Source organism: Eleutherodactylus coqui, chromosome 2 (genome assembly GCF_035609145.1).
Source record: "Eleutherodactylus coqui strain aEleCoq1 chromosome 2, aEleCoq1.hap1, whole genome shotgun sequence".
Taxonomy (NCBI): Eukaryota; Metazoa; Chordata; class Amphibia; order Anura; family Eleutherodactylidae; genus Eleutherodactylus; species Eleutherodactylus coqui.
Window position 1 is genome coordinate 345,481,315 of NC_089838.1, and position 13,449 is coordinate 345,494,763.

At 44.3% G+C, this 13,449-nt stretch overlaps 1 protein-coding gene across 1 annotated transcript in view; it reads right to left on the reverse strand.

Annotated features, from left to right (window-relative positions):
• Nucleotides 1–13,449, reverse strand: part of ACAP1 (ArfGAP with coiled-coil, ankyrin repeat and PH domains 1) — a 160,365-nt gene that overhangs the window by 59,511 nt on the left and 87,405 nt on the right. Inside the window, exon 11 of the mRNA XM_066593962.1 lies at nt 3,585–3,633. Within this exon, the coding sequence (XP_066450059.1) occupies nt 3,585–3,633 (49 nt within the window). The remainder of the gene's footprint in view (nt 1–3,584; nt 3,634–13,449) is intronic.

The window sequence follows — 13,449 nt, forward strand, 5'->3', positions numbered from 1 at the left end:
GCTGCGCTGTGATTGGTTGTTATATATTATACTGAGGTAACATGAAAGCTGCGCTGTGATTGGTTGTTATATATTATACTGAGGTAACATGAAAGCTGCGCTGTGATTGGTTGTTATATATTATACCGCTGAGGTAACATGAAAGCTGCACTGTGATTGGTTGTTATATATTATACTGAGGAAACATGAAAGCTGCGGTGTGATTGGTTGCTATATATTATACCACTGAGGTAACCTAAAAAAACTGCGCTGTGATTGGTTGTTATCTAGATATATAAAAACGAATGTATGTCTGTCTGTCTTCGCAGCAACGCGCGACAGGTAAGCTAGTGCTACATAAATGTTACTGGGGTCCGCCTATACTTCTACTATAGAAATGTTACTGGGGTATGCCTATACTGTTACTACAGAAATGTTACTGGGGTCCGCCTATACTTCTACTACAGAAATGTTACTGGGGTATGCCTATACTGCTGCTACGGAAATGTTACTGGGGTCTGCCTATACTTCTACTACAGAAATGGTACTGGGGTCTGCCTATACTGCTGCTACAAAAATGTTACAGGGGTCTGCTTATACTGCTGCTACAGAAATGTTACTGGGGTCTGCCTATACTTCTACTACAGAAATGGTACTGGGGTCTGCCTATACTTCTACTACAGAAATGGTACAGGGGTCTGCCTATAATGCTGCTACAGAAATGTTACAGGGGTTCCCCTATACTGCTGCTACAGAAATGGTACTGGGGTCCTCCTATACTGCTGCTACAGAAATGGTACTGGGGTCTGCCTATACTGCTGCTACAGAAATGGTACTGGGGTCTGCCTATACTGCTGCTTCAGAAATGTTACAGGGGTCTGCCTATACTGCTGCTACAGAAATGTTACAGGGGTCTGCCTATACTTCTGCTACAGAAATGTTACAGGGGTCTGCCTATACTTCTACTACAGAAATGGTACTGGGGTCTGCCTATACTGCTGCTACAGAAATGTTACAGGGGTTCCCCTATACTGTTACTACAGAAATGTTACTGGGGTCTGCATATACTTCTACTACAGAAATGGTACTGGGGTCTGCCTATACTGCTGCTACAAAAATGTTACAGGGGTCTGCTTATACTGCTGCTACAGAAATGTTACTGGGGTCTGCCTATACTTCTACTACAGAAATGGTACTGGGGTCTGCCTATACTTCTACTACAGAAATGGTACAGGGGTCTGCCTATAATGCTGCTACAGAAATGGTACTGGGTCCTCCTATACTGCTGCTACAGAAATGGTACTGGGGTCTGCCTATACTGCTGCTACAGAAATGGTACTGGGGTCTGCCTATACTGCTGCTTCAGAAATGTTACAGGGGTCTGCCTATACTGCTGCTACAGAAATGGTACTGGGGTCTGCCTATACTTCTACTACAGAAATGGTACAGGGGTCTGCCTATAATGCTGCTACAGAAATGTTACAGGGGTTCCCCTATACTGCTGCTACAGAAATGGTACTGGGGTCCTCCTATACTGCTGCTACAAAAATGGTACTGGGGTCTGCCTATACTGCTGCTACAGAAATGGTACTGGGGTCTGCCTATACTGCTGCTTCAGAAATGCTACAGGGGTCTGCCTATACTGCTGCTACAGAAATGTTACAGGGGTCTGCCTATACTTCTGCTACAGAAATGCTACAGGGGTCTGCCTATACTTCTACTACAGAAATGGTACTGGGGTCTGCTTATACATTTGCTACTGGAATGTTACAGGAGTTTGCTTATACCTTTGCTATTGGAATGTTACTGGGGTCTGTTCATACTATGGGTGCACACAGACTTCCCATTGCTGTGTTTTACCTATCTGGGCCAAAAACACTGACTGACTAGGGCATGAATTGTGGGCCGAGGCCAATATGTATTTTCTCTTGCGTTACCACAGCTATCTGGGACACTGGTTTGAGCCAAACAAGAGGAGCGATACTGCACAAATGAGACGTTCACAGCTGCACTAGCATCGGAGTCCGCTTCATGCTCGCGGTTGCTGAGGGTTTGTGCAGAGGCCTATGTCCTCTGCGCAGTGAAAGTCTGCCATGTTTGGGCACTCTGATTTCTTCATGGTTCATTTCTTGGGTTTCCTAGGACCCACCTATGCTGTGGGTGCACAAAGACTTCCCATAGCGGTGTTTGACCTGTCTGGCACAAAGACATTGACTGACTTGGGTAGGGGGCAGAGTGCAGATGGCTTTCCCCTTGCGGTGTCGATGAGGTACCCGACACCCAAACAGAATGAGTAGTGTGTGGACACATGGAGTCCCCACTGCTATGTCACTCGCAGCACCTTGGGTCACACAAAATGGAGGCTGAGACCGAGCCTGACCCTGGGCCCGCTCACGTGCTTCCCACACAGAGTATTGCTGCATTGTGGAGATGTGTAGAAGTGCTGGGCTGGCACATGAGTCCCCTTTATGCCTACGTTTGCGGCTCCTGACAATTTTGTGACAGAGGTACCATGGGATTGGAATGATGATCGTACATCAATTTATCATCGATTCTCAACAGCATTGTGGGCTATCGCCCCTCTTTCAAAGAGGGTCGCTGCCTGGCCCTGCCAACCCTCTGCCGTGTGTGCCTCCGGTTCCTCCTCATGGCAGACACACTTATAAATAGACATGAGGGTGGTGTGGCTATGAGGCCAGCGTGTGGCATGAGGGCAGCTGAAGGCTGCGCAGGGACACTTTGGTGTGCGCTGCGGACGCAGGGTCGTGCGGTGGGTTGGGCAGCATGTAACCTAGGAGAAGAGGCAGTGGTGTGTCCTGCAGGCAGTGATTGTGCTTTGTTGGAGGTAGTGTGGTGCTTAGCTAAGGTATGCCTTGCTAATGAGGGTTTGTTCAAAGTAAAAATTGTTAGGGGGGGGCCCACTCTTGCCCCTATTGTGGCTTAATAGTGGGACCTGGGAGGCTCAGATGCAGCCCTGCATGCTGCCCCTGCCCTTCCCTATCCGTTTCTGTGGTGTTTCCATGACTTTCGGATGTTTTCCAGAGTTTCACAAGTGAAGACCTATCTGGAGCACCAGTCATATACAAAAATGCTCGAGTCGCCCATTGACTTCAATGGGGTTCGTTTCTCGAAACGAACTCTCGAGCATCGCGGAAAGTTCGACTCGAGCAACGAGCACCCGAGCATTTTGGTGCTCGCTCATCTCTAATCTTTAGCTATTCAAACTTTGCATTTGGTGTGGTGAGCTTGACAAAGGCCCATTTGGGGTCGAAACGTTGCCTTTTCTGTACCATGGGAGAATAACATTTTCTGCTATTTTCCTCATCGACTGATGCTGCCATGGTTTCTATTTACATGCTATTGTATTATGGAGGAAGTCCGGATCCGTGTGACTGCTGCATCTACAAAAAGGTCCTACCACAAGTGTTGCATACTCTATGTGCTGCTGGGATATCTGCATTTCACCTTACTGATATAATGAGATGTAGTCACAGAGCCCTCCCCCCTGATGATGACATCACTGGTATAATGAGAGGTACTCACAGCCCGCCCCCTGATGATTACCTTGCATTGCAGTAACAGTGTTGATCATGGTCCGTACTCACCACTTTCTTCTGATACACCAGTTGGTTATTCTGGATAGAAAACCAGCGACTGAAAAGAGAGAAGTCTGCAATTATTCCTGTCACTGACTGATCTCTTACACTGTCTTTTTCATTTCTACAAACCCTCCCCTTTGGCCCATGATATATTTCATCCCCGTTTTTGCACCAATAATATGGACATCTGTCCCAGCTCACCACTGCTCATCATAGATTCCAAAGAGTTGCCTCTTTACTGAGAAGTACAGGAAGCCTGAAGTATCATTAAGACACGAAAACAGTTGGAATGTATGAGGAATAAGAGCTTGGAGTAGAGAAACTCAAGTAGAAGCACCTAGAAAATAGGGACATAGAAGCATCTGGAATACAGAAGCCTGAAATAGAAGACCATGGAATAGAATACCCTGGATATAAGAATAGAAGAACCTGGAATATAGAATAATAGGATGGAGGGTGCTAGAACAGACACACCTGGAATAGAGAAACCAAGAATATAGAATAATGGGATGGAGGGTGCTAGAACAGACACACCTGGAATAGAGAAACCAAGAATATAGAAAAATGAGATGGAGGGTGCTAGAACAGACACAGCTGGAATAGAGAAACCTAGAATATAGAATGTTGGGATGAAGGGTGCTAGAGCAGACACACCAGAAATAGAGGCACCTGTAGTATTGAATAATGGGATAGAGTATGCTAGGACAGACACACCTGGAATAGAGGAACCTAGAATATAGAATAATGGGATGGAGGGTGCTGGAACAGACACACCAGGAATAGAGAAACCAAGAATATAGAATAATGGGATGGAGGGTGCTAGAACAGACACACCTGGAATTGAGAAACATAGAATATAGAATAATGGGATGGGTGGTGCTAGAACAGACACACCTGGAATAGAGGAACCTAGAATATAGAATAATGGAATAGAGTGTGCTAGAACAGATACACCTGGAATAGAGGAACCTAGAATATAGAATAGTGGGATTGAGGGTGCTAGAACAGACACACCTGGAATAGAGAAACCAAGAATATAGAAAAGTGGGATGAGGGGTGCTAGAGCAGACACACCTGGAATAGAGCAACCTAGAATATAAAATAATGGGATGGAGGGTGCTAGAACAGACACAGCTGGAATAGACGAACCTAGAATATAGAATAGTGGGATTGAGGGTGCTAGAACAGACACACCTGGAATAGAGAAACCAAGAATATAGAAAAGTGGGATGAAGGGTGCTAGAGCAGACACACCTGGAATAGAGCAACCTAGAATATAAAATAATGGGATGGAGGGTGCTAGAGCAGACACAGCTGGAATAGAGAAACCTAGATTATAGAATGTTGGGATGAAGGGTGCTAGAGCAGACACACCAGAAATAGAGGCACCTGTAGTATTGAATAATGGGATAGAGTATGCTAGGACAGACACACCTGGAATAGAGGAACCTAGAATATAGAATAATGGGATGGAGGGTGCTGGAACAGACACACCAGGAATAGAGAAACCAAGAATATAGAATAATGGGATGGAGGGTGCTAGAACAGACACACCTGGAATTGAGAAACATAGAATATAGAATAATGGGATGGGTGGTGCTAGAACAGACACACCTGGAATAGAGGAACCTAGAATATAGAATAATGGAATAGAGTGTGCTAGAACAGATACACCTGGAATAGAGGAACCTAGAATATAGAATAGTGGGATTGAGGGTGCTAGAACAGACACACCTGGAATAGAGAAACCAAGAATATAGAAAAGTGGGATGAAGGGTGCTAGAGCAGACACACCTGGAATAGAGCAACCTAGAATATAAAATAATGGGATGGAGGGTGCTAGAACAGACACAGCTGGAATAGACGAACCTAGAATATAGAATAGTGGGATTGAGGGTGCTAGAACAGACACACCTGGAATAGAGAAACCAAGAATATAGAAAAGTGGGATGAAGGGTGCTAGAGCAGACACACCTGGAATAGAGCAACCTAGAATATAAAATAATGGGATGGAGGGTGCTAGAGCAGACACAGCTGGAATAGAGAAACCTAGAATATAGAATGTTGGGATGAAGGGTGCTAGAGCAGACACACCAGAAATAGAGGCACCTGTAGTATTGAATAATGGGATAGAGTATGCTAGGACAGACACACCTGGAATAGAGGAACCTAGAATATAGAATAATGGGATGGAGGGTGCTGGAACAGACACACCAGGAATAGAGAAACCAAGAATATAGAATAATGGGATGGAGGGTGCTAGAACAGACACACCTGGAATAGAGAAACATAGAATATAGAATAATGGGATGGGTGGTGCTAGAACAGACACACCTGGAATAGAGGAACCTAGAATATAGAATAATGGAATTGAGTGTGCTAGAACAGACACACCTGGAATAGAGGAACCTAGAATATAGAATAATGGGATGGAGGGTGCTGGAACAGACACACCAGGAATAGAGAAACCAAGAATATAGAATAATGGGATGGAGGGTACTGGAGCAGACACACCAGAAATAGAGGCACCTGTAATATGGAATAATGGAATGGATGGTGCTAGAACAGACACACCTGGAATAGAGCAACCTAGAATATAAAATAATGGGATGGAGGGTACTAGAGCAGACACACCAGAAATAGAGGCACCTGTAATATGGAATAATGGGATAGAGTGTGCTAGAACAGACACACCTGGAATAGAGAAACCTAGAATATAGAATAATGAAATGGAGGGTGCTAAAGCAGACACACCAGGAATTAAGAAACATAGAATATAGAATAATGAGATGGAGGGTGCTAAAGCAGACACACCTGGAATAGAGGAACCTAAAATATTGAATAATGGGATGGAGGGTGCTAGAGCAGACACACCAGGAATAGGGGCACTTTCAATATAGAATTATGGGATGGATGGTGCTAAAGCAGACACACCTGGAAGAGAGGAACCTAGAATATAGAATAATGGGATGAAGGGTTCTAGAACAGACACACCTGGAATAGAGTAACCTAGAATATAGAATAATAGAATAATAGGATGCAGGGTGCTAGAACAGACACAGATGAAATAGAGGAACATAGAATATAGAATAATGGGATGGAGAGTGCTAGAGCAGACACACCAGGAATAGAGGCACCTGTAATATAGAATAATGGGATAGAGTGTGCTTGACCAAACACACCTGGAATTGAGGAACCTAGAATATAGAATAATAGGATGGAGAGTGCTAAAGCAGACACACCTGAAATAAAGAAACCTATAATACAGAATAATGGGATGGAGGGTGCTAGAGCAGACACACCAGGAATAGGAGCACATGTAATATAAAATAATGGGATGCAAGGTGCTAGAGCAGACACACCTGGAACAGAAGAACCTAGAATATAGAACAATGGGATGGAGGGTGCTAGAACAGACACAGCTGGAATAGAGGAACATAGAATATATAATAAGAGGATAGAGGGTGCTAGAGCAGACACACTGGGAATAGGGAAACCTAGAATATAGAATAATGGGATGGAGAGTGCTAGAACAGAGACACCTGGAATATGGAATAATGGGGTGGAGGGTGCTAGAACAGACACACCTGGAATATAGGAACCTAGAATATAGAATAATGGGATGGAGGGTGTTAGAGCAGACACACCTGGAATAAAGACACATAATATATATAATAATGGGATAGAGGGTGCTAGAGCAGACATACCTGGAATAAAGGAGCGTAGAATACAGAACAATGGGATGGAGGGTGCTAGTGCAGACACACCTAAAATAGAGAAACCTAGAATATAGAATAATAGGATGGAGGGTGCTAGAACAGACACACTGGGAATAGGCAAACCTACAATATACAATAATGGGACGGAGAATGCTAGAACAGACACACCTGGAATAGAGGAACCTAGAATATAGAATAGTGGGATGGAGGGTGCTAGAGCAGACACACCAGGAATAGAGGCAACTGTAATATAGAATAATGGGATGGAGGGTGCTAGAGCAGACACACCTGGAATAGCGGAACCTAGAATATAGAGAAATTGGATGGAGGGTGCTAGAGCAGACACACCCGGAAAAGAGGCACCTGGAATATAGAATAATGGGATGGAGGGTGCTAGAACAGATACACCTGGAATAGAGAAACCAAGAATATAGAATAATGGGATGGAGGGTGCTAGAACAGACACACCTGGAATGGAGGCATCTGTAATATAGAATAATGGGATGAAAGGTGCTAGAGCAGACACACCAGGAATAGAGGCACCTTTAATATAGAATAATGGGATGGAGGGTGCTAGAGCAGACACACCTGGAATAGAGGAACCTAGAATATAGAATAATAGGATGCAGGGTGCTAGAGCAGACACACCTGGAATAGAAGCACCTGTAATATAGAATAATGGGATGGAGGGTGCTAGAACAGACACACCTGGAATGGAGGCATCTGTAATATAGAATAATGGGATGAAAGGTGCTAGAGCAGACACACCTGGAATAGAGGAACCTAGGATATAGAGAAATTGGATGGAGGGTGCTAGAGCAGACACACCCGGAAAAGAGGCACCTGGAATATAGAATAATGGGATAGAGGGTGCTAGAGCAGACACACCTGGAATAGAGGCATTTGTAATATGGAATAATGGGATGGAGGGTGCTAGAGCAGACACACCTGGAATAGAAGCACCTGTAATATAGAATAATGGGATGGAGGGTGCTAGAACAGGCACACCTAGAATGGAGGCATCTGTAATATAGAATAATGGAATGAAAGGTGCTAGAGCAGACACACCAGGAATAGGGGCACTTTTAATATAGAATAATGGGATGGAGGGTGCTAAAGCAGACACAACAGGAACAGAGGAACCTAGAATATAGAATAATGGGATGGAGGGTTCTTGAACAGACAAACCTGGAATAGAGAAACCTAGAATATAGAATAATAGGATGCAGGGTGCTAGAACAGACACAGATTAAATAAAGAAACCTAGAATATAGAATAATGGGATGGAGAGTGCTAGAGCAGACACACCCGGAATAGACACACCTGTAATATAGAATAATGGGATAGAGTGGCTAGAACAGACACACCTGGAATAGAGGCACCTGTAATATAGAATAGTGAGATTGAGGGTGCTAGAACAGACACACCTGGAATAGAGAAACCAAGAATATAGAATAGTGGGATGAAGGGTGCTAGAGCAGACACAGCTGGAATAGAGGAACCTAGAATATAGAATAATGGGATGGAGGGTGCTAGAGCAGACACTCCTGGAATAGAGGAACCTAGAATATAGAATAATGGGATGGGTGGTGCTAGAGCAGACACACCAGGAATAGAGGCACCTGTAATATAGAATAATTGGATGGAGGGTGCTAGAGCAGACAGACCAGGAATAGAGGCATCTGTAATATAGAATAATGGGATGGAGGGTGCTAGAGCAGACACACCTGGAATAGAGGAACCTAGAATATAGAATAATGGGATGGAGGGTGCTAGAGCAGACACAGCTGGAATAGAGGCACCTTCAGACAAAGACGATTGTCATTTGTAGTTGCCAAATGTAGTATTAGTTCATTAATAAGACCAGCTTGTAAACGCGCTTCAAAGTATGTGAACCTCTTCCTCAGTACTTGCTGGGGAAACACGTACCTGACGGTCTGTATTAGGTAAGATTCTTTTGTCTGAAGGTTGCGTCATCATCACTCCTCCAAAAAGAAATTACATACTTTTTTGTTTTTCATTCTTTTGTCTGCAGTTCTACACATTCAGCTTGTGGGCTGCACCTTCCTAAGATAACATTGTCTGCATTCTATCCCTGCTACCTCATCCCATGGTCTCACTTTAGACTTTTCTCCACTCCATCCTTTTTTTCTGATTTCTATACACCAGGAATAGAGGAACTTAGAGTAGAAGCACCTAAAATAGGTGAACCTAAAAAACAGGAACCCGGAATGGAGGTTCCTATGATATGGGAAAGCATAATACAGGATGATAGGTGTTGTAGTGGATGGGAGGTATATCTCTCCAAGACTCCTGTCACGGATCTGGTGCGAGACTGGAGTCTCTTGTTGTAGCCACTACTGGAGGGAAGCGTGGCCAAGGAGTAGCCAAGGTCTGGTGCACAAGATGGCAGTGCAGTACGGAGGGGGATGCAGGACAGTCGTCAGGAACATAGAATCCTAGAAAGGTAGAGTTGGAAGAGACCTCCAGGGTCATCGGGTCCAGCCCCCTGCACAGTGCAGGATCACAAAATCATCCCAGACAGATGGCTGTCAACCTCTGAATACTTCCATTGAAGACGAACTCCCCACCTCCCGTGACAACCTGTTCCACTCATTGATCCCCTCACTGTCTAATATCTAATCTGTGTCTCCTCCCTTTCAGTTTCATCCCATTGCTTCTAGTCTTTCCTTGTGCAGATGAGAATAGGGCTGATCCCTCTGCACTGTGACAGCCCTTCAGATATTTGTAGACCGCTATTAAGTCTCCTCTCAGCCTTCTCTTCTGCTAAACAATCCCAGATCCTTTAACCGTTCCCCATAGGACATGATTTGCAGACCGCTCACCATCTTGGTAACTCTTCTCTGAACTTGCTCCAGTTTGTCTATGTCTTTTTTAAAGTGGGGTGCCCAGAACTGGACCCAGTATTCCAGATGAGGTCTGACTAAGGAAGAGTAGAGGGGATAATGACCTCACGTGATCTAGACTCTATGCTTCTCTGAATACATCCCAGAATTGTGTTTGCCTTTTTGGCTGCTGCATCACATTATTGACTCATGTTCAGTCTATGATCTATTAGTATACCCAAGTCTTTTTCACATGTGCTGCTGCTTTGCCCAATTCCTCCCATTCTGTATGTGCTTTCCTCATGTTTCTTGCCCAGATGTAGGACTTTGCATTTCTCCTAGTTAAATACCATTCTGTTAGTCGCCGACCACTGTTCAAGCTTTTCTTGATCTTTTTGAATCCTCTCTCTCTCTTTCTTAGTGTTAGCTATCCCTCCCAGCTTTGTGTCGTCCACAAATTTGATCAGTTTCCCATCAATTCCCTCCTCCAGATCATTTAAAACAATGTTGACCAACACTGGGCCTAGAACAGAGCCTTGTGGTCCCCACTTGATGCATTCTTCCACTTGGATGTGCAGACATTTATGACCACTCTTGGAGTACGATCACTCAGCCAGTTGTGAATCAACCTAACAGTTGCCTTGTCAATCCCATATTTGGTCATTTTTTTCAATAAGGATGGTATGAGATACTTTGTCAAATGCTTTACTAAGGTCAGGATATACTATATCCACCGCATTTCCCTGATCAACCCAGTCGGTGATTCTGTCATAGATGGATATTAGATTAGTCTGGCATGACTTGTTTGTTACAAACCCATGCTGGCTCTGGTTAATTACTCCATTCTCATCCAAGTACTTGCATACATGCGATTTAATAATTTGTTCGAAGATCTTTCCCGGTATAGAAGTCAGGCTCACAGGCCTGTAGTTTCCTGGATCCACCTTCTTCCCTTTTTTGAAGATAGGGATAACATTTGCCCTTTTCCAATCTTCTGGGACTTCTCCTGTTCTCCTGGAATTTTCACAGATTATGCCGAGTGGTTCAGCAATTACCTCCGCTGCTTCCTTTAGTATCCTAGGATGTAATTCATCTGGACCTGGAGACTTGAATTCATGTAAGTTAGCTAAGTGTTCCCTCACCATCTCTCTGCTTACAGATAGCCTGCATTCTTTTATTCCCCCAGTAGCACAGGGAAGATAAGCTGATGTTCCATCTTCTTTTTGAGAGAGAACAGATACAAAATAGGAATTTAACAGTCCGTCCTTCTCAGCATCATTCTTAACCAATTCACCATTTTCATCTTCTAAGCATCCAATAGCATCTTTGACTTTTCTTTTGCTTTTGATGCCCCAAATCCTTTTTTATTGCTTTTAGCCTCTCTTACAAGCCTCAGTTCATTATTAGCTTTCTCTTCTCTGACACTTGCCCTACAGTTTCTGCAGACCCCATTATATTCTTCTTTAGATATTCCTCCTCTTTCCATCAGATAAACATATTTTTCTTCCTCTTTAACATGTGTACAAGTTCTGTGTTCATCCATCCGGGTCTCTTTAAATGTTTCCCATTCTTCCTTCCTTTAGGGATTGGTAACGATTGTGCTTTGAGAATCTCATTCCACAATATTTCCCAACCTTCTTGGACATTTCTGTTCTTAAGAACATCCAGCCATTGGATTCTTCCTATCCTCTTCTGAGGTCTTCCTCCTCTTGTTATCCAACACCCAAGGATATCATGATCACTGCCTCCTAAGGTCCCAGCCACCCTCACTTCCCCAACCATTCCTTCCCGGTTGGTAAGAATTAGGGCCAAGATAGCAGATCCCCTTGTTTCCTCTTCTACCTTCAGGAAGATAAAGTTGTCACAAGAGCGGATAAGAATCTGTTGGATCCGTTACTTTTACCTGAGAGATTCCCAACAAATGTCTGGATGGGTAAAATCTCCCATGATCACTATGTTGGGCTTCTTTGAGAGCTTGGCCATCTGATGTAGAAAGAGTTCCTCCATATCTTCTGCTTGTCCAGGCGGCCTATAGTAAATGCCTAGAATGGTGTCCTTTCTGTTGTTCTCTCCTTGTATTCTTACCCAAACAGTTTCTACAGAACTCCCAGCTCTGAAGCTTGAATCTCTGGAGATGAATGTTCTCCTAACATACAACACAATACTTCCTCCCCTTATATTAGGTCTGTTTCTTATAAATACATTGTATCCTTCAAGCCTTGTACCCAATCATGTGTATCATCCCACCAAGTTTCCGTGATGCCGATGACATCATATTTCTTTTCCTGTGTTCGGAGCTCCAATTCTCCTTGTTTGTTTCCCAAGCTCTGGGCATTTGTGTAGAATCATGTTAGTTTGTGATCGGGGTCTCTTGCTCCTCTACTTTCCTTCTGAATTTTTTGTCTCTGTTTTTCTTTCCACTTCTAATAACGAGGTTCTCAAATGTATTAATTAGCTGTATATTTTTGCCTTTCACTTCCCTTCCCATATTGTTCTAGTTTAAAGCTCTCCTAATGAGTGAAGCAAGGCCGAGGTCTGGTGCATAATATTGCGGTCTTCTCTTGCAGGTTTACTGTCTGAGGGCTCAGAGCACAACAAACATGCAAGGAAAGGGCAGGTTTATATAGGAGACTAATTGGGGCAGGTACAAGACACGGGGTGGACTAGACAGAGAAAACACAGAGCTAAGACATGGAACTAGAGACGAGGAATACAAGACTAGGAATCCAGGGAGCTGTCCAGCATGCCAAGCAGCTCAGGATGAAGGTCTGACGCTGGGGGTGCAGGAGGGCACACTGACACTCCTAGGATTCTGGGAAGCAGCAGGGTCACCTGCTAGTTAAAGGCTCCAGCGGGTGCGCAGCCTCTCTGCTCGGAGAGTCCAGGACTTCTCTGCTGTTAGGTCCATCAGTCAGTAGTTTCTGTGATGTTAGAGCCGGACAGGCAGGTTTTATTTCCTGTATAGCAAATTCAAAATTAATGTCATTTTGAGTTCGGAAGATCCGTGTCCAGGCGGTTTGCATGGAAGCTTTGATCTGCGGCATCCCAGGCAATCCCCAGCGACTTCCCCTATGATGTTTTGGATGCGGGCATACACACTCTAAGAGACAATGTAGAAGACATGATGAAGGAGTTGGTGCTACAGCACTGCAAGAACATACAAACTCTACTCCGTAGGCTGCAATCCGAGAGCAGCAAGAAACAAATGGCGTGGTGGCCAATCAGTCTTGGGTCACCAATGCCGCCAGTAAGGATCGGCAGCTCCTGCACAACCCGTGGGCAGTCAGCCAGAGAACTGCAAGCCAT